Consider the following 23,184-nt stretch of genomic DNA (forward strand, 5'->3'; position numbering starts at 1 on the left):
GAATATCATTCACATGATATTTAAGCCATGGAGACAGAATGAGATCATTTAGATAGAAAGGAGACTCTAGAACTGAACACTGAGGCACTCCAATCTTTAGAAGTTGGGAGATGAGGATGAACAAGCAAAATGGAAGGAGAAAGAATAGTCAGAATGATACGAAGTAAACCAAGCAAATTTAGTATCCTGGAAGCCTGCTGAAGAAACTTGTCAACATGTCAAATAAAATGATGTACAAATCAGGTAAAATAAGGACTACACAGTGGCATTTGAGTTTAGTAATATGAAGGTCACTGGTGACTTTGATAAGAATAATGTCAGTGGAAAAGTAGGGACAAACACCCCACAGTGGGATCAAGAGAGACTTGAAAGAGAGCAATTGGAACAGAGTGTAGATAACAATTGTTAGTACTTGGAGTTGTTACTGCCAAAGTAAGAGGTGAAATAAGAGAGGAGCTGGAGGAGAATTTTCTGTCAAAGTTACCTTGATCCTTGTTTTTTTTTTTTTTTTTAAGGTAAGAGCAATAAATAGCATATTTTTAATATAGTGGAAGTTTTCTAATAGTTCATTCAGTGGAGAGAGGGGAGAAAATTACCAGAGAAGTGTAATATTGGAGAGATTGGCCTTACTCAGTCTTACTTTTTTTTTAACCTATGGTAAGAAAAAATTGATATTTATGCATAAATGAAGATAGGTAGGAACATGTTTATGTGTTGACCTCCCTTGTTGAGTTAGGCATGTTGAATGTGAGGTGTTTTGAACATACATTTGTGGAGATTTTAAGTCAATAGTTTGAAGCCCGTAAAAGCTTCAGAGGTAGATTCAGAGGACCTCAGTATAAGAAATAACTGTAAGCAAATGTTGTGGTTGATGAGCTACCTCAGGGAGAACTTAAAGAGAGAGGAGACAAGCACCTGAGACAGAATTCCAAGAAGTGCTGGTATTTATGGGAAGAACAGAAGGAAAGGAGTTCACAAAGACAGCTAAAAAGAAGCCCAGGTTGTTGGCTACAAGTCCAGAAAGTATGGTAACATCAAAGGCAAGAGAAGATAGCAGTTCATGAGGGAAAGAAAGAACAACATTGTCAACAATAGATTGGATGTGATAATAGTTAAGTCAATAGTGAGTTTTGAGAGAGCAGTTTTGGTTTTATTTAAGTAATGGAGGCAGAAGCCAGGTATTGGTATGGTGGGGAGCAATTAGGTAATGAGAAAGAATATGGTAAAAATTGACATAAATAAATACCAACCAAATTTGTTGTTTCTGCATAAATCTGAAAGAGACTATTGGTACAGACAATTTTAGTTTGGAGAACACCACCTTGGTGAAGTGCTGTCACAAGATTTACATTTCAAAAGGCTTGTTTATTTCTTTTCATGTGTGTCATCCTTCTTTGATTCTTTACTTATTATATTTTGTCAAAAACAGGAAGATCTATTATAACTTAAACAAGGACTGTAGCGTTTGCATTATTGTAAAGTGGCAAAATAGGCTCATTGAAGATCGATTTCAAGGAAATGTAGCCTGTTTATTTCCATTACTTTACCTTTAAATAAAATTCAAAATATGCTTTAAAAATAAGGCTTGTTTACTTGAAGAACATAAATTCATCTAATATTTAAAGAAGCATAATGCTTAGCATTACAGTTACACAGATGTCCTTATATTAACTGAGTTCAACTTTTGAAGTAAAAAAAATTTTTTTGGTACCAGAGGTTGAACCCGGGGTGCTTAATTGCTGATCCACATTCGCAGCCCTCTTTTATATTTTATTTTGAGACAGGGTCTTGCTAATTTGCTTAGGCCTCATTCAATTGCTAAAGCTGGCTTTGAACTTGCAATCTTTATTTATTTATTTATTTTTTAAGTTTTAGATAAATACAATACATCCATTTTATTTATTTATTTATATGTGGCACTAAGGATCAAATCCAGTGCCTCACACGTGCTAGGCAAACACTCTACCACTGAGCTACAGCCTTAGCTCCTGAACTCGCTGTCTTCCTGCCTCAGCCTCTTGAGCCGCTGGGATTACAGTTTAAAGTAAAATTTAGAGTCCATAGTGTATAGTAACAATAACAACAGTTTTACACGGGTTAGCAAAAATCAAAGAAAAGCATTAAATCTCTTATACATTTAGGAAACAAGTGTTAATGATCAGAAACAGACTTAGTCAAAGCAAAAGATGATATATGACAGTTCTTCAAATGGCAGTGTGGCCCTTCTATGTCAGATACAACGTAGAAAAAAAGAGCGCTTTTTGGTTAAATTGCTGGTAAACCTACATAAACTTTCATTTTTACACACTTTTACATAACACTTAGACAAGGCTCATACAAGGTTCTCAGATGTATACATATATCCAGTCACATATTTAGGGGATCAACTATATTGTTATAACCTAAAATAACAGTTTTTTATTTAACCAGTTATGAATCATTTAAAAGACTTTAAAACAGGTACAAACCCTAATTCCTTTAAGACTTAGTTTCCCTAAGTAATAAATCCTAATAGATACAAGAGAATTATCTTGATAGATAAGAGCAGATCAGTGATTCAGACTTTGCTTCATATCAGTATGTTAAAATTTAAATAACTTTGTGCTAATTATAGCCAACTTAATTACATACACAAAATTTTTTGAGATTTACATTCCACAAACTTTCTGCAACTTATTTAGACATTCTACAACTTGTTTACATCCTTAGTTTTGTCCTCTCTTTCATCTTGGACTTTAGCATAAGAAGATTATTTTAGCATACAAAATGCTTTCTCATCCAGAAATTTTTTTTAACCTTCTCATTTTTCATACTAAAATATATTTCCACACTTATAACTTTCTTATATCTCTTTTCTAATTTCAGACCCTTTCTTAAATTCATATTCTGAAAAAATCTATATGAATGTTATCTGTGTATTTAATTTACTCAACAGATTTCATCCCAGGAAAGGGATTAGACAATCTGGCATATATAAAAACTGTTCCTTGGGCTGGGGTTGTGGCTCAGCAGTAGAGTGCTCACCTAGTGCATGTGAGGCCCTGGGTTTGATCCTCAGTACCACATAAAAATAAACAAAAATAAAAAACCACAAAGGTATTTAAAAAAATAATAGTTTCCATTTAAAAAAAAAAACAAAACTGTGCCTTAATCTTTTTTTACCCCCTGTACTCAGGCATTTAAGAGATTGGAATGCAGGATACTTTTGAGCCTGACCTGTCTCTCTTATAATCATTAAAATGCCATCAACTTTAAGTGAGTTCCCCACTGTCAGTCATACGCAGTCTCCTTTTGTACCTTTTTTCTTACACTAGGCATATTGATATTAAATGGAGTAGTCCCTTTCTATCCTTTTTTTCAGTCTTCCTTGAAGATCCCTTTGCAGAAGCTACCAACAAAACAGATTGACTTTAGTTTCTGTGTTTTTCTTTTTGGGGTGCAGTTATTTATGGCTGCCAGTGCCCCCATGCATTTAGTTTGATAGGTTACTGTTACAGCAAGAACTGCTCTGTCCCAGTGATGGATATCCCCTGATCAACTGGGGTGTTCCATCAGATAAAAGGGGAGATTTTCTGCACCCAAGTAATAAAGCTAACAGTGCTGGAACCTACCACCATGTCCTCTGTAGCCAGCAGTCTCCACCACTGTGGGAAAAAGGGGCTACAAGGCAAGGCAGAGGCCAGATTCTCTTTGCCCATTTTTCTATAGCCTGGACAACTTTCCTAGGATTTTAAAAATTTTCTTCTTAGCCCAGGGCCAGTGTGTCTGACCCACAGGGAGATGATCTGCAGCTGCATGGAGCCAAGCTGAGAAACTGTAGGGGGACTACCATCACTGGGTTGAAAGGATTTAAATCTTTTCTTAACCCTTTCTTCTGGTTTCCTACTATCCTTGCACACCAGAGGCAGTGCCTTTTTGCATCGTCAACCTAATTTCTAAATGTTAAGACTCCTTATCATGCAACTCATCAATGCTCATACATGCAGAATCTCTTCTATATACTACTTCTGACAGACCAACTCTGCCTGAAAGATTGTATAATAATCCAGAAAAACCATTCAAAGGCCAGAGAACAGATTATGTTATTGTAAAACATCTTTCTCTTGGACAGACCTATAGGTGGCCCATTCAGCCAAGATCTTTCTTCCCAAGAGACCACTGATGAGATCTAGGTAGCATGGCTCATGTCTTAAAGGGCCAGAAACAGATACAAAAAAAGAAACACAGGAGGCAACCAGAGAGGATTTCCAAAACCTTGGCAGATAGGGACCTTTAAAATGGACAGACCTGCACATACAGAATTTCTTCCACTTCCTTTACCTGTGACAGACCAAATTCATCTACAAGATTGAACAAAAAAAGAAACACAAAAGCGGACAACCAGAAAGGATCCCCAAAACCATGGCAAACAAATGGGAACCTTTTAAATATACCAGCCAAGATCTTTCCCAAGAGATTACCTATAGGATCAGCTCAGCATTGCCCATGTCTTAAAATGGGCAGTAACAAGCTGGGTACAGTGGCACAGTCCTGTAATCCCAATGACTTAGGAGGCTGAGACAGGAGGATCACAAGTTCAAAGGCAGCCTCAGCAAAAGCAAGGTGCTAAGCAACTCAGTGAGACTCTGTCTCTAAATAAAATACGAAATAGGGCTGGGGATGTGGCTCAGTGGTTGAGTGCCCCTGAGTTCCATCCCCGGTACCAAAAAAAAAAAAAAAAAAGGGCAGTAACAGATACAAACAAAACCACAGACAACCAAAAGGAATTCCCAAACCCAAAGCCAACAAACAGATGAGAACCTGGAACCGACCAGAAAGGAGTAAAAATCCCTGGATTCTTGAGTCCCATTTAACCATGACTCCTACACCAGCAGCACCACAGTTATCCCCACAAAGAGGGACTAGATGTTCCCATGAAGAGCAACCAGATGTGTGGAGTCAAGGGTCTTGGTGTGCACACCAGGGGATTTACCAGATGGCCAAGGGTGTTGCAGCTTTATTGCACTCGGTTTCCTTTTTCTCAAAGTGGACCAAGATGGAGCAACCTATACTGTTCAGGGAGAGAAGGCAGAGTTCCCCCAAGCAAAAGGAACTTCAGCAGCTGCTGGGACAGCCCCTCAGTTCCTTCCTCTGGTTTAACTGAGGGAAATTTACTTGTCTCTGGCAGTTGTCTCTCAACAAGTTCACCAGCACCTTGCATCCTACCAAGGAAGTGGGCTGCTTGGATAGTCAGGCCTGCCTAAGAAACCTGTAGTGGGGGCTGCTTTCAGGTCCCATTCGGGGTGCCAAATTTGTTACTGAAAGCTCAGTCTTATCCAATAAGGAGGACTTGGTTTTGAGAAAAAGAAGTTATATTGTTTTGGTAGCAAAAGAAAAAGCATGGGAAACTCCATCCCCAGAGGCTGTGATACTTGTTACATGAAGTTACTTTGTTTAACTTTAGAGTTCTAAACAATACTACATAATGCATTTGGACTGTAGATTCCTGTACTAGATAAGAAAAAGAGACATTGACTATGGTCTGTGGTTTTGGACAGTAGTGTTCTGGTAAGGGTGAATCTTTTAATTCAGAGGGTTGCTTAGTCTTTATGTTAGAGAGTGCCCTTGATCTTGAGATATTTAGAGCAATATTTAGAGGTAAAAAAGTAATATTTGCAGCTGCCTCTCAGTGGTTCACAACAATAATGAAATCATTAAACACACAGAGTAATGGAACAAATAAAGTAAAATGTTAACAGTTGGAGAACCTGGGTGAAGAGGATGCAAGAATTCTTTGCACTTATACCTTTTCTACAAGGCTGAAATTATTTCAAAGTCAATTTTTAAAAATATCTGAGTTCATATATAAGTTTATTTCAAAATATTATCAAGGACTGTAAAATACAATTTTTAGTAAAACTAGGAAGTGACTAGACCAATCTTAAGGAAGGGCCCATGACTTCGTATTTTCTAAGGATATTTTGATACAAATACACACAAAAAAAGTATCTAATTTGAACTCAGACTAATTTGTCTTTGAATTTATTTTAATGAATACGAAGCAGAAGATAAGTATTACTTCCATTTTGACATTTCATTAGTCTTGATAGGATCTTCCCTAAATATATAATATATATTAGCCATCCCACCCCAGATAGTGTGTATGGCATTTTCATATTTTATTTTCTTTATAGAACTTATCTGAAATTAGTTCATTTACTCACTTTTCATTGCTGTGAGAATGAGCTCTGTAGGGCTCACTATTTCTTGGCACCTTCTAGACATTCTATAAATATTGGTTACATGATTCAATAAACCAATCAGCAACTATTGGAATAAATAAATAAATTCTTGGAAAGTATTTTATTAGGCCTTTCATTGCATGTGAACATGTTGTGTTGTATGTAAATAATGTTCCTATAGTTCAGTCTGAATTTATGTGTGTTATGTAATTTTTGCAAAACTAATTTGTTTTCTGCTGACCTTTGACTCTATTTCTTCTTTTCTTTAATATTTTCAATTGTGTTAGTCAAAGTGAAAGAGAAGAATTTGAAAATGAGTTTAAACAACAGTATGAACGAGAAAAAGTGTTACTAACTGAAGAAAATAAAAAGTTGACAAGTGAACTTGATAAGGTGAGTGAGTCAGTCTCATTCGAGCATATGTTAGATGTTAAACACTGTGACAGAAATTGTGGGTATAATTTGGTTTGGTGTATATATTTAGTTTAATAGTCTTCTTTACAAGCTGAATGCTTATACAGTTCAGGTAATTTTCTCTTGTACCCATTTGTGACAGGAATATTCTGAAAGAACATTTTGCTTTTGTTTATTTCATCTTATTCTTTGTCCCCTTTATTTTTGATGCTATTCTTTATTTTACTTTCTATCTATTCTCTTTTTAGCTCTCTTATTTTCATCACTCTCCTGTCATGGCTTGTCATGTTCAGGCTAAATGAAGATTGGCCCTTTGTGAAAGCAGGGATAGTTAGGCCAAATCTCAAGAATTCTAATAGCTATGATTTCATATTTATAATGGAAAACTGATAATAGCTAGAAATAATACCAGGAGTTAGTGAAAATCCAAAGACTGAATCTGCCTAATCTTTGTCTCGAATAAAGATAAGCAGATTTATTAGACTTTAGAATTAGCCATATTTATAAACAAAATTTCATATACTTAAAGGAATTTTTTTTCATTTATTATTTCAGATTTTTATATCGCTGCCGTTCTGCAGCTCATGTCCCAATTCCTAATGAACAGTTGTAAAAAATCCTAATATTAATTACAAGTTTTAATATTAACTTACATGAAATAAGAAGGGATGGTAAATTGGATTTTATAATGATTTCTGGATTTTTATATGGGGCTGGAGTTGTAGCTCAGTAGAGCATTTGCCTAGCACATGTGAGACTAGGTTTGATCCTCAGCACTACATAAAAATAAATAAATACAACAAAGGTATTGTGTCCATTTAAAAAAAAAAGTTCTGTTATGAGTTATTCTAATAACAGCTTGAAAGACCATGACTAAAGAGAGAATTGCATTTCTCTGAATTTTTATGTTTTTATAACTCTATTTCTATCACTACTTTCCTCATGATTATTTAACATTTTAAAATGCTAAGGAAACATTTAAGGTCTTTAGAAATTGGATTTTGCTTGTTTGATTGGAAATTCCTTGAGAAAGAATATTGTTAGTTCATCTTGTAAAATCCTATAAACCTGAGATACAAAATAACTATGAAAAGTAGCTGAAGAATAAGTAGCATAAATGGATTTTTAAAGCATGAATTATGTCCGAACTTTATTTTATATACATCATAGTTATTTTCATCAAAATAAGACTAACAATATTTGAACTTTATCCAAATAGATTACCTAATTGTTATTTCATGTATTTGACAAATATAACTACAAAATTTAATGTCATTTCTGCACGACAGAATTTTAAGACTTTCTTAAGCAATACCTTGAGATACAGATTATATACAATCAAACTCTAGAAAGCCACTTCATGTAGTGCTTCTAAGCAAATTACCTAGTTAAAAAAAAATGTTATTACGAAATTCTCTGGAGAATAATCAAATTGAGTATAGATCAAATTTTGTATTCAGTCCTTGGTTTAATTTTGTTACTAAATATGAAGCTCTGCTGAGTTTACCAAAAATATATTTTTAAATACTCTTTTAATTAAAACTGTTTGGTAATCTAATATGTCCATAAGGAGGGGACTTATTTAGGCCTAGCATCTGTAGAGAAGCCTGAGGGATGGTTTATGAAAAACAGAACATTACCTTTTCTTGATGAATTTTAAGGTATGATATGGGATATGAATCCTACTTTGAGAGCAAATTCATATAGTAGGCGAGTATTCAATAACAAATGATTTCAGGAGCCTGACAAAAAGATCTGGAATCTCTGCTTCCATGTGAATCTCTGCTGTTTCTGATCCCTTAATTTTTGCTTTTCTCCTTAACTCTTAGTTCACTCCATTGCACAACTTCACCATCTCTTTCCATGTCTTTATTTTGCCAGTTTGTTTTAAATTCATTATTTTTCCCAAGAATGATAACCAACTAATGTATTTGCCATTGCTTTACCAGCTATCTCATTGGGAACCAGGTTTAAGAAAACTAGATTCCTTCTTAACAGAATTGTACATTTATTACTGTTGAAAGTTACACACAGTAGATTTTCTCATTTTAAGCCTCAAAAATAACAAAAAAAACAAATAGAAACAAACAAATAATATTTTCAGAAGGGTATAAGCTCTGTTTTTTATTAAAAGAAAAGTTTTTGCAAATAAAATTTATACGTATGCCAGAGTAAAATAAAAGTTTTTTTAAAACATTTTACTTTTTAGTTGTGAGTGGACACAATACCTTTGTTTTATTTTTATGTGCTGCTGAGGACATTAGTGCTCACGCATGCTAGGCAAGCCCTCTTCCTCTGAGCCACAACCCCAGCCCAAATTAAATAGTTTTTATAGTACAAAATATGTAATTTATATCTTGTTTTCCAATTGTGATTTTACACAAAAGCAACATTGCAAAAAATGTAGAAAATTTTTAACATGAAAGTCACATATAATTTCATCAGCGCAAAACAACTGTTGTAATTTATAATATTCCTTTCCAGATTTTCCACACTCATATTATTTCATGATTACAGTTATGTATACATTCTTTTAATATGCCTTTTTACTTAAAATCTCAAGAGCACTACTAGTGTTGTAAATATTATAAGTCAGATATTTCAACACAGAAATAGTAAAACCTTTCAAACATGCAAAATGAACTAATACTTAGGTAGAATTTATTACATGTAGGTCTTCTTCTGAGTTTATTTTATATAACTCATTTCCACAATTGTCTAAAATAAGCTCTATTATTCTTGCCACTTTATAGATGAAAATACCAAGTCAAAGAAGAGTTGTGTTGTTTTCCTAACCACAGATTGGGACTTGAATATATTCCAGAGTTCATGCTTACTCAGTAATAATGCAAAGGTTAACTTTTTTCTGACTTGTTTTAAACAACTCTCTGTAACTGTTGTACTATAGCATGGGAAGTCTGCATTTTCTACTCTTACAAATTTCCTGCTGACACCCTAACCACAAATTAATTGGAAAGACTGCCAGAAACAGTGGTGATCAAAAAAGAATGTGTTGCAGGGACCAGTGAGGAGAAGATGCTGCATTTGCAACTCTCAAAAATGACTGGTAGACTTGTGGTTGTGCTAGCGTGAAGAGATTGATGAATCCTCCCCACCAAAACAAACAAACAAAGCAAAGAAACAATTTCAGAGCTCTTGGAATTGACCAGAGTTAGAAAATATTTCTGAGATGCATTGAGAACTATCCAAACATGTCCATATACTATGTTAATGACTTGGTGGACTCATTGTTAAGATTCTCTCCAGATAGAACTATAGTGAATTCAAGAACATCCCTGTCAAAATTCTGGTATGCTTTTTGTTAGAATTGGTGAGCTTACACGTAAATTTATACAGCAGTACAGAAGATCTAGAAAAGCCAAAATATTTGGTGAAAATATCCTATACTTGGAGGATTCATTCTATGTAATCTTAATACTTAATATAAATATATAGGAATAAAAGAAACCTATAGAATTGGAATAATGAAACAAAAAAAAAATGAGTCTGAATGTAAACCCTCATATTTATGCTGAATTGATTTCTCAGGAGAATCAGTTCAGTTATAATTCAATGAAAAAAGGATAGTCTTTTCACATGTTGTTGGAACATCTATACATCCATGTTTGAGGGAAAAAATGAACTTAGATTAAAATTAACTCAAAATACATCATCAGCTGAAATTTAAGAAGTATGTAAGAGAAAATCTTTGTGATTTGGGGGTTAGAGAATTGCATTTAAAGCACAGTGTATGAAAGAAAAACTATGATACATTGAATTTCAAAATTCGAAAACAATTAAGAAAATGAAAAGACATGCACAGGTAGGGAGGAAATATTTCTACATCGTATATCTGATTAAAAAAATACTTCTATTCATAACATATAAATTTTTTTTTAAATTTTAAGTTGTCAATGGACCTCTATTTTATTTATTTATATGTGATGCTGAGAATCAAACCCAAGTGCTCTACCACTGAGCCTCAACACCAGCCCAACATATAAAAATTTTAAAACTCAATTCCTACCAACAATCTTTTTAAGTATGTAGAGAAAAAAATGGAATTGACATTTTGTGAAAGATGACGTATGAATAACAAGCACATGAAAAGATGTTCAAAGTCATTAGGAAAATGTAAATGAAAATGACAGTGAGAATGCTGTATGTACATGCTCAAGAATGATTACTGTAATCAAGAATGGTGGCATACAAGGATATGGAGGAACTAATATACTGCTCGTATTAAATGGTATAGCAACTAAAGAAAAATAAATAAATCCAGTAAAAATAAATGTAAAACATAAATAAAAAACTTACCAGGGATAATAGCAAATAAGCAAAACACTAAAATCCAGGAGAGGCAAAAAAAATGTAACAGCAAAAACAAAAGTGTTAATGGGAAGGGAGGAATAAAAAAAAATAGGCACCAGTGCAAACAGCCCAAAGGAGTTCCCAGCATGGAATTTTCACAAATGGAATTTAAAATAATGAATCAAGAAAGTAGAAAACATTGTGAAGAATTTAACTTCTGCAGTCCATATGAAAAAATCAAACGGTCTCTAAAATTGAAAAATCAAAATATGTAATAGGAAATTTTCAAATCAGATTGGAAAGAGCTAAAGGACTGGGTACATTTAAAAACAATTCATACTATTATACAGACAGGGTTAAAAAAAATAGAAAGTACAGAAAACAGAATACCAGATGTAGAGGACATGATAAAAAGAACTAATAAATAAATATTTGGTTTCCCTGAAGGCGAGAAAAAAGACAATGGCAAAAGCAGTGTTTGCAGAGTTAATAGCCTATAATTTCTCAAAGCTTTTAAGAAACATTTAACCACAAATTCAAGAAATGTCACAAACCCTAAAGGTGATATGAATCCAAACACCATGTAGACAAATCACAGAACTGCTGAAAAGTAGCGACCAATCTACATAAAATCCTAAAAGCAATCAGAGAAGAAAGATTCATTGTATTCAAAGGAGTAAAAAGCTGAAAGCTGACTTCTCAACAGAAAGGGGATGTGAGAAGGAACCTAGAAGAAAAAGGAAAAAGGAATTTATAGAATGTTGTATGCAGCAAAAGTGAAGACACAAATTCAGCATGTAAAAAACTCCACAGAACAACCTACTTTCTTTCTTTTTTTTTTCTTTTTAACAACCTACTTTTTTAATGAATAAGTTACAATTAAAAAGTATTATATAGAAATCTGTAAGACAGACTTAAAAAGACATATCAAACCATTAAATTGCATTTACTTAATTGGTTTCATGATTAAGTTTAACAAATGTTGAATAACTGGAAATTTGAATAGTTGATACCAATGTGATGGTATTATGATACTTGTTAAATTTAAGTATGATAATATTATAATTATATTTTAAAAGATATAGCCTTATTTTCAGATATGAGTGAATATACAATTTATCTTACATATATCTTGTATGTGTGTGTGTATATATATATACATATATCTTATTATATATATATATATATGTGTGTATATATGTTATTTTCAGATCTATGTATGGGTGAATATACAATTTCTGTTATTTCTTTTAGAATAATACAAGAAAAAGGGGAATAGCATAGGGGCATAAATGAAACAAGATTGATGGTGGGCTCATGGGCATTCACTTGTATTGTCCCATTTTGAATGTGCTTGAAATTCTTTATGACTTGATTAAAAAAAAAAAAAGATGACAAAGACATTTGCAAATGAGAGACACAAAGAAACAAAGAGATATGATGTTAACATTCTTTTGACAAATGTGAATGTTCACAGAACCAGAACTGATTTAGTGTAGGGTATAAGGACAAGCAGAGGAAGCATGAGAATTCAGAGTACTTGTTATTAGCAAATTCAGTGACCAGAAGATGTGTAATAATTAAAAGACAAGAATTTTTGAGTGGAAGATTGTGAATTATCAGATGTAATAATAGGTGTCTGAGCACCTTGAAGTCTTGGTCCTAAAAGTTATGCATACTTTAAAAACTGCCTTTCAGCTTACTACTTTGTATGAGAATTTAAGTATGCGCAACCAACAGTTAGAAGAAGAGGTGAAAGATATAGCAGACAAGAAAGAATCAGTTGCACATTGGGAAGCCCAAATCACGGAAATAATTCAGTGGTGAGTTCTCTTTTTAATGTGTGTTTTCAATATGTTTTGTGTTTCTGCTGTTTTCTGTTGTTTCTCTGTTCCCCAACTCCAGCAAATGCTCCATATCAACTTTACATGGCTTTATTGAAATCTGATATATATTAAGAATAGAAAGTGTTAACCCCTCTAAAGATAGAGTTGGCCCTTAGAATCTTATCCACAAGCTCTATAGCACAGGCTTCTAAGATCAAAACAGCTATATACAAATTATTTAAGAAATAGCCTGAGAAAAATTTAGAAACTGGTGGTTCTGTGCTCATTAGTATAACAAATTAATTCATACATGGCATTTTTAAAACTTTTTATGGTTACAGTTTAATCAACAGTTCCCGAATATCTCAGGACTCTTTTTTTTTAATTATTATTAAGTTAGCTAGTAACCTTTGTATTAATTCATTAAATGATCATTATTATGCTTGTCAAAATTTACATATTTTATATATATGGATAAAGTGGAATCCAACGAGGACTTTATTTCCTAATAAAAATAGGTGCCCTAATTTTTTAACCATTATTGGAATATGATAGATGTTTGCTTTCTGTCAAAACAAATAGTTTCTTTATGTATCTATAAAACAATTACTTGGAAATTTTAATTTCCTTTGCTTTTATTTTGGTTCAAGCATTTTTTCCATTTTCCTTACTTTTTCAGATTAGTAGCCTTAAATAAAATCAAAAGTGAATGAACACTTTTTTAATTTTTATTTTTAATAAAGTATTTTTTTAATAATTTTGCTCAATGACTGAGTATTTGGTTTTGCTTAATTATAGAACTCTTCAGCTAACAATTATCATTTAGGAATGAAGCTAAAAATTCATGTGTATTTTCATTTAGTTATCACAACAATTCCGTATGATAGGTATTATTATCATCCCTATTTTGTAGGTAGATAACAAAGTTAGAGGGCATTAGTGACATGTCCAAACTTGCACAACTGGTAAGAGCAGAGCCAGGATTTGAAACCAGGTCTAACTCAAAATCTAGGTTACTAATTAGTCTGTGATACATGTCCTCTCTCCCAAGTTCTTTAGAACTGTATGTTGAAAGACAGGAGAATTAATCAGGCAGAACTTTTCTATCCTTGTATTTGAATACACAACCCGGGTAATTCCACATGGTGTACAATCACAAGAATAGGATCCTAATTAGAATAAGTTATATTCCATGTATACATGTCAAAATACATCCTACTGTCATGTATAACTAAAAAGAATAAAAATAAGTAATTTTTTTAAAAAGAACTCTTATATGTCATCTTCTGTCTTTCCATTGTATCCAATGTCGTAATATTTGTTTTATCCTTTTAATTGGTACATTTTAATTATAAACAGTAGTGAGATTCATTTTGCCTTATTCATACATGCACTTAACATAACTTGATCAATCTCATTCCCAAGTACTTTCCCTATCCCTCTCCCCTTTTCTCACCCTGATCTGTTTGCTCTACTTATCTCCCTTCTGTGGTTATTGTTGTTGTTAACCATTCGTTTAATTGTTGTATTATAGTTTATATATATAAGTGGTATATTCACACATGGACATAGCATAATTTTGTAGATCTCATTTCCCAGTTCTTCCCCTTGCTCTCCCTCTCAGTCCCCTTCCTCAATTCTATTGATCTCTGTGTTAGGCAGCTTTTTGTTGTCATGATCAAAATGCCTGACAAGAACAACTTAGAGGAGGATAAATATATTTTGGCTCACAGTTTCAGAAATTCAGTTGCTAGTCAGCCAATTCCATCAGTGTGGGCCTGAGATAAGGCAGAAGAGCATGGTGGAAGAAAAACTGCTTAGCCCGTGGCAGCCAGGAAAAGGTGGGGAGGGAGAAAGGAAGAGAGAGAGAGAGAGAGAGAGAGAGAATGAATGAATGAATGAATGAATGAGAATGAATATGAACAAGGAGGGAGCCAGGGACAAAATATAATCCATAAGGACATGCTCCCAGTGACCTACTTCCTCCAGCCATCTACTTACTCCAGCCATGCCCTTCCTGCCTACAGGTTACCTCTAGTAATACATTCAAGATGAATCCATCAAATGTATTCATCCACTGATCATGCTATAGTTCTCATAATATAATCATTTCATCTCTGAACATTCCTGCATTGCTTAACACTTGAGCTTAGAGGAGAAAACCTCATATCCAAACCAAACAGTCTCCCTTGTATATTTTCATGAGATTCAACCCCACATACATACACATTTAATTCCCTTTTTTTTTCCCCTGTCTAGCTTCCTCATATGAAAGAAAACATTTGACCTTTGGCTTATTTTACTTACCATGATGTTCTCTAATTCTCTCCATTTACCTGCAGATGATATAATTTCATTCATCTTTATGAATGACTAAAACTCCATTGTGTATATATACCACATTTTCTTTATCCATTTGTCTATTGATAGGGACCTAGGTTGTTCCATAACTTAGCTGTTGTAAATTGCAGTCCTGTAAACATTGGTATGCATGAATCACTCTAGTATGCTGATTTTAGACTTTTTGGATTAATACCAAGGAGTGAGATAGTTTGAATACATGGTGATACTATGTTTGAGTTATCTCCATATTATTTTTCAAAGCAGTCTACTACTTTTCAGTCCTACCAACAATGTATAAGTGTACATTTTTCCACACATTCTCACCAGCAATTATTATTTGTATTCTCAGTGTTTTAGTGTAGTTTTATGTTATTCAGCTTTTTGTCATTGTAACCAAAATACCTGAGAAGAACAACCTGGAGGAAAAGTTTATTTGGGGTATATAGTTTGCAAGTTTCAGTCCATGGCTGGCTAATTCTATTGTTGTGGCTCTGAAGTGAAGCAGAACATCATGGCAGAAAGTCCTGGTGTAGGAGAGCTGCTCAGCCCGTAGCAAACGGCAAACAGAGAGCAAGGAGCCAGGAACAAAATACAGTTCCCAGTACACCTGCAGTGATCTACTTTTTCCAGCCATGCCCCACCTACCTATAAATAGGTGACAGCTTGTAGAATCTAATCATTTCACTAACATGAACTCTTTTGGGGGACACCTCATATCCAAACCATAGCAATTTTGATTTGCTATGTTTTTCTTTTAATGTTTGTTTGTTATTTGCATTTCTTCTTTTGAGAAATTTCTTTTTATATCATTTGCCCATTTGTTGATTGGGTTATTATTTTTTTATGTGTGTGTTATGCTTTTTGAGTTCTTTTGTATTCTGGATGTTAATCTCCTGTCAGAAGAGTAGCTGGCAACAAGATTTTCTCCCATTATATAGGCTCCCTCCTCACTTTTTTTCTTTTCTTTTTAAAAATTTGTTCTTTTTAGATATACATGACAGTAGAGTATATTTTGGCATATAAATTCATGGACTATAACTTAGTGTAATTAGGATCCTCCTTACACTCTTATTTCCTTTACTGTATACAAGCTTTTTAATTTAATGCTATCCACTTATTGATTTTTGGTTTTATTTCTTGAGCTTTTGGAGTCTTTTAAGGAAGTTGGTGCCTGTGTCAATATGGTAGAGTGCTAATCCTGTGTTTCTTCTAGCAGGTGTAGTATTCTGGTCTACTTCCTAGGTCTTTGATCCACTTTGAGTTGATTTTTGTGTAGGGTGAAAGACAGGGATCCAGGTTCATTTATCTACATCTGGATATCTAGTTTTCCCATTACTGTTTGTTTAGAAAGGCTATCTTTCATCCAGTGTATATTTTTGGAAACTTTGTCAAGGATCAGATGCCTGTATATGTGTGCATTTGTCTCTGTATCTTCTATTCCATTGGTCTTCATATCTGTTTTTATACCACTACCATACTGTTTTTTCATTACTGTAGCTCTACAGTATAATTTGAGATAAGGTGCTCCCATGCCTCCAGCTTTGCTGTCATTGCTCAGGATTGCTTTGGCTATTCTGGGTCTTTTATTCTTCTCTGTGAAGTTTAGAGCTGTTTTTCTTTCTAGTTTTTTGAAAAATGTCATTGTTTTTTTGACAGGGATAACATTGAATCTGTAGATGATTTTCAGTAATGTGACTCTTTGACAACATTAATTTGGCCTACCAAGAACATGGGCATTCTTTTTATCTTCTAAGGTCTTCTTAAATTTCTTTCTTCAGTGTTGTATAATTTTCATTTTATAGGTTTTTCACCTCTGTAGATTTATCCCCATGTTTTTTTAATTCATTTTTTAGTTTATTGTGAATGGAATTATTTTCCTGATTTCTCTCTCAGCAGATTAATTATTTGAGTATATGGAAAGCTACTGATTTATGTATGTTGATCTTATATCCTACTACTTTGCTGAATTTGTTTGTGAATTCTAGAAGTCTTCTGGTAGTTTTTTAGATCTTCTATATATAGGATCCTGTTATCAGCAAACAGAGGTAATTCGATTTCTTCTTTTTCCTATTTTTATCCCTTCAATTTCCTTCTCTTGCCTGTTAACTTTGACTAGCATTTCATTAACTATATTGTATAGGAGTGTGTGAGAATGAATATCCTTTTCTTATTCTTGATATTAGAGGAAATTCTTTTAGGTTTTCTTCAGTTAGTATGTTGTTGGTTTTGTCATATAGCCTTTATGATATTAAGTTCCTTCTAAACCTAGTTTCTTCACTGTTTTTAGCATGAATGGGTGCTGGATTTTGTCAAAGACTTTTTCTTGCATTTATTGAGATGATCATTTCATTTTTTCTCTTGATTCTCTTTATGTAATGAATTATATTTGTTTAATTGCATATGTTGAACCAACCTTGCAAATTTGGGATGAATCCAACACCTGATCAGTGAGTACAATCTTCTTAATATCTTTTTGAATGCTAATTGCTAATATTTTCTTAAGAATTTTTGCATCTGTGTTCATCAGAGATATTGGTCTGTAGTTTTCTTTCCTTGATGTATCTTTATCTGGTCTTGTAATCAGGGCATACAGGCTTCGTAGAATGAATTTGGGAGTGTTTCCTCACATTTTATGTCATGGAAAAAATTTAGAAGGATTGGCATTAGTTCTTTGAAGGTCTGGTAGAACTCAGCCAAGGATCCATCTGTTCCCAAGCTTTTCATTATTGGAAGGCTTTTTATTCCTGTTTCAATCTTATGGCTTGATTTTGGTCTGTTTAGGTTTTCTATAGCCTGATTCAATTTGGGAAGGTCAGGGTGTCTAGAAATTTGTCAATATCTTTTAGATTTTCCATTTTATTGAAATATAAGTTTTCAAAATAGTTCCTAATGATTCCCTGGACTTCATAAATGTCTGCGGTGATAGCTTCTTGATTTGCATCTTTTTTCTCTTTCTTTTGTTTAGTTTGTCTAAGGGTTTATCAATCTTGCTTGTTTTTTCCAAAAATCTACTCCTTGTTGCATTGATTTTTCCTATTTTTTTTTTTCTATTTTCTGTTTCATTAATTTTGGATTTGATCTTAATTATTTTCTGTCATATTCTGGTTTTAGAATTAGTTCCTTCTTTTCTAGGTCCTTGAGATGTAGCATTAGATTGTTTATTTGGGATCTTTCTGAGTGTTGTTTTTTGTGTTTTTTTTTTTTTTTTAATGTAGGTATGTAATGCTATAAACTTTCCTTTTGAAACTGCCTTCATAGTGTTCCAGAGGTTTTAGTACATTGTGTCACTATTCTCATTTGATTCTAGGAATGTTTTTATTTCTTCTCTCATTTCTTCTTTGATCTATTTCTCATTCAAAAGAGTATTGTGCAATCTCCATGTGTTTGTGTTTTCTATAATTTGTCTTGCTGTTGATTTCTAATTTTATTTCTTTATGATCTCATGAGCTGCAAGAGTTTATATTGAATTTTTGTGTTTACTAAGACTTGCTTTGTGACAGTACAATATGGTTTGTTTTTGAAAGGGTTCCATGAGCTGCTGTGAGAAGAAAGTGAATTCAGCTGTTGTTGAATGAATTATTCTATAGATATATGTTAAGTCTGTTTGAATTATTATTTAGATTACAAGTATCTTCATTAATTTTATGTCTGGATGACCTATCTATTGGTGAGAGTGGTGTGTTGAAATGACCTAGTATTATTGTATTGGGGGTCTATCTGGAACTTAATATCAAGAAGTATTGACCATCATCATATCTTATCATTGAATTATTTCCTTTACCAGTATATAGTGACCTTCCTTGTCTTTTCTGATTGATTTTTGCTTGAAATATGCTTTATTGGTTATGACAATAGCTACTCTTTCTTTTTTTTCAGACAACATGGGCATGGATTATCTTTTTCCATCCTTTTACTTTCAGCCTGTGGGTATCTTTACTATAAATGAGTCTCTTCCAGGGGCTGGGGCTGTAGCTCCGTGTTAGAGCACTTCCCTAGAACTTAGGAGGTACTGAGTTTGATTCTCAGCACCACGTAAAAATAAATAAATAAAGGCACTGTGTCCATCTACAGCTAAAAATATGAAAACAAAACAAAAATGAGTCTATTCCACAAAGCCTGTAATTGATTCTTATTTTTTAATTCACTCTGCCACTTGATGTATTTTAATTATAGAGTTGAGGCCATTTCCTGCCATTTTGGTTTGTTTCACATATTTAATTTATTCTTAATTTTCAATTTTCTTTAATTGTTACTCTAGTGAACTTTATGCATTCAGGAGTTCTGGAGTTTGTTTTGAGTTGTGTGTATAATGTTTCTTGAAGTATTTTCTGTATAGCTGGTTTAGTATTCATGAATTCTTTCAGTTTATCCTTACCTTGGAAAGATTTTGTTTCAGCTTTAATTCTGAAGGATAGCTTTCCTGGAATAGCAATCTTGGTTGGCAGTTGTTTTCTTTCAAAGCTTGGACCATCTTTCTAAGCCTTCTAGTAATTTAGAGTTTGGGTTGAGTTTACCACTAAATGTGACCTGACATATTTCTCTGTGGCTTTTAATATCTATACTTATTCTGCATATTAGGCATTTTGATTATGATGCGTCTTAGAAAGGTTCTTTTTCAGTCTTGTCTATTTGGGGTTTAATTTGCATCCTGTCTGCAGATGTCCATATCATTCCTAATGTTTGAAAATTTTTATGCTGTTATTTCACTGAAAAAATTCTCAGTGCCTTTAGGCTGTATCTCTATGCCCTCTTTAATCCTAATGACTTTCTTTTTTGGTACCAGGGATGGAAACCAGGGACATTTAACTACTAAGCCATATCCCCAGCTTTTTTTAAAAATATTTTTTAGTTGTAGTTGGGCACAATACCTTTATTTTATTTATCTATTTTTTTATGTCGTGCTGAGGATTGAGCCCAGCACCTTGCATGTGCTAGGCAAGCGCTTATACCTCTCAGCCACAACCCCAGTCCCCCCAGTCTTTTTTTACATTCTATTTTAAGACAAGGTCTCACAAAGTTGCTGAGGGCCTTGCTAAATTGCTGAGACTGGCTTTGAACTTGTAATCTTTCTGCCTCGGCCTCCTGGGTTGCTAAGGATTACAGGTGTGCACCACCATGCCCAGCCCAGTGACTCTTAAGTGTGGTGTTATTTTTGTCTAAGTTCTTGGTACGTTTTGATCATGGTCTTTATTTTTCAACACTGCTTTTGAGTGTTTAAGTTTATATGCCTTGTTTTCAAGGCCTGAAGTTCTGTTTTCTACATAATCTAAACTTTGGTGATAATTTCAACTGAATGTTTATTTGATTTTTGATAATTTTAATTATCAAAATTAATTTTTGATTTTTGATAATTTCAGCAAAATAGTTGAGGCAAAAATTATCCTTCAAGTAATGTATTGGAGTGAATGAGGGTTAAGTATTAGAGGGATTAGACTAAGTAGCTTAATGATCAGAGGGAGAAAAAAACAGGAAATTTTGGATTGGGGCAGCTAGAACAAGGAATCCTTTTGGATTATAGAAGGTCTGTCATGAAATTGAAACTAAAAGGTGTAGTAGGGACGATAACCATCTGTATAGCAATGATTACTGTGGAATTAAAAATATGTTTTAATTACTTAGCCAATGAAGAGATGAGAGAACTCCCTCTAAAACTGTTTTTAAAAACTAAGTGGATGAGTATAAGTACACTTAACCAGATGGCCTGAAAGAAAGAGGCAAGAGATAGTGTCTGGGGAAAGAGATATTTTTAAAATCTGGCCACTTAAATAATATAGTGTTTTTTTTTTCATTGTTACTGTACCAGTGTCTTTCTTTGTATTCTAAATAGCTAGTTGTAACATGGGCTTTTTAAAACATCGCCAGCTTTAATTTGTGTGTAACTGATTTGTGAACCTCTTCCCATCTGTTGACAGGTCATGGCATGTGATAGACCTTTGGAAAGAAGTTACTTAAGAACATTATTAAATCTCTATTGCTTATTTATTAAAAATTTTTTATTTGTTTTAATTAGTTACACATGACAGTACAATGATCTCGACATATCATACATTTGAATTAGATGGGATATAATTTCTCATTTTCCTGAGTGTACAGATTGCAGAATCACATTGGTCATGCAGTCACGTATATACACACAGTAATAATAATAATGTCTATTTCATTCTACTATCCTTCCTTTCCCCCCATTCCCTCCCCTCCCCTCCCATCATTTCTCTCTACTCAATCTAAGGTGACACTATTCTTTTTTTTTTCCTCACATCTTCATACATGTATTTTGTATAACGATGAGGGTCTCCTTCCACTTTCCATGCAATTCCGCTTCTCCCTTCTTTCCCCTCCCACCTCTCTTCCCTATCTAGAGGTAATCTTCTTCCCATGCTCTTCTTCCCTACCCCATTTTGAGTCGCCCCCCCTTAGAAAAGACATGCAGCATTTGTTTTTTTGGAATTGGCTAACTTCACTTGGCATAATCTGCTCTAATGCCATCCATTTCCCTGCAAAGGCCATGATCTTGTTATTTTTTACTGCTGAGTAATATTTCATTCTGTATAAATGCCACGTTTTTTAATCCATTCATCCATTGAAGGGCATCTAGGTTGGCTCCACAGTCTAGCTATTGTGAATTGTGCTACTATAAACATTGACGTCGCTGTGTCCCTGTAGTATGCTGTTTTTAGGTCCTTTGGGTATAGACCAAGAAGGGGTATAGCTGGGTCAAATGGTGGTTCCATCCCAGCTTTCCAAGGAATCTTCATACTGCTTTCCAAATTGGCTGCACCAATTTGCAGTCCCACCAGCAATGTATGAGTGTACCTTTTTCCCCCGCATCCTCGCCAGCACTTGTTGTTGTTTGACTTCATAATGGCTGCCATTCTTACTGGAGTGAGATGGTATCTTAGAGTAGTTTTAATTTGCATTTCTCTGATTGCTAGAGATGGTGAGCATTTTTTTTCATGTATTTGTTGATTGATTGTATATCTTCTTCTGGTTAGAATTGCTTTAGCTATTGTGGGTCTCTTATTTTTCCAGATGAATTTCATAATTGCTTTTTCTATTTCTGTGAGGAATGCCATTGGGATTCTGATTGGAATCTCATTGAATCTGTAAAGTGCTTTTGGTAATATGGCCATTTTAATAATATTAATTCTACCTATCCATAAGCAAGGTATATCTTTCTGTCTTCTAAGGTCTTCTTCTATTTCCCTCTTTAGGGTTCTATAGTTTTCATTGTATAGATCTTTCACCTCTTTTGTTAAGTTGATTCCCAAGTTTTTTTTTTTTTTTTTTTTTTTTTGAGGATATTGTGAATGGGTAGTTTTTCTCATTTCCATTTCAGAGGATTTGTCACTGATATACAGGAATGCCTTTGATTTATGGGTGTTGATTTTATATCCTGCCACTTTGCTGAATTCATTTACTAGTTCTAGAAGTTTCTTGGTAGAGCCTTTTGGGTCTTCTAGGTATAGAATCATATCATCAGCAAATAGTGCTAGTTTAAGTTCTTCTTTTCCTATAGTTATTCCTTTAATTTCCTTCATCTGTCTAATTGCTATGGCCAGTGCTTCAAGAACTATGTTGAATAGAAGTGGTGAGAGAGGGCATCCCTGTCTTGTTCCAGATTTTAGAGGGAATGCCTTCAATTTTTCTGGATGAGGATTAGTGTAGATAGCTTTTACAATGTTGGGGTAAGTTCCTGTTATCCCTAGCTTTTCTAGTGTTTTGAACATAAAGGCGTGCTGTGTTTTGTCAAATGCTTTTTCTGGATCAAGATGATCATATGGTTCTTATCTTTAAGTATATTGATGTGATGAATTACATTTATTGATTTTCCTATGTTGAACCAACTTGCATCCCAGGGATGAATCCCACTTGATCATGGTGCACGATCTTCTTGATATGTTTTTGTATCCAATTTGCCAGTTTTATTGAGGATTTTTGCATCTAAATTCATTAGAGATATTGGTCTGAAGTTTTCTTTCTTTGTCTTTGTCTGGTTTTGGAATGAGGATGATATTGGCCTCGTAGAATGAATTTGGAAGTACTCCCTCTTTTTCTATTTCCTGAAATAG

At 33.7% G+C, this 23,184-nt stretch overlaps 1 protein-coding gene across 5 annotated transcripts in view; it reads left to right on the forward strand.

The window, feature by feature from the left end:
• The window catches only part of Cdc42bpa (CDC42 binding protein kinase alpha), a 301,602-nt gene that overhangs the window by 195,866 nt on the left and 82,552 nt on the right, over window positions 1-23,184 (forward strand). For all 5 annotated transcript variants that reach the window (XM_071600007.1, XM_071600005.1, XM_071600008.1 and 2 more), the window contains 2 exons: window positions 6,509-6,614; window positions 12,645-12,769. In XM_071600007.1, coding sequence (XP_071456108.1) covers window positions 6,509-6,614; window positions 12,645-12,769 — 231 coding nt within the window. The remainder of the gene's footprint in view (window positions 1-6,508; window positions 6,615-12,644; window positions 12,770-23,184) is intronic.

This window comes from Marmota flaviventris, chromosome 12, assembly GCF_047511675.1.
Source record: "Marmota flaviventris isolate mMarFla1 chromosome 12, mMarFla1.hap1, whole genome shotgun sequence".
Taxonomy (NCBI): Eukaryota; Metazoa; Chordata; class Mammalia; order Rodentia; family Sciuridae; genus Marmota; species Marmota flaviventris.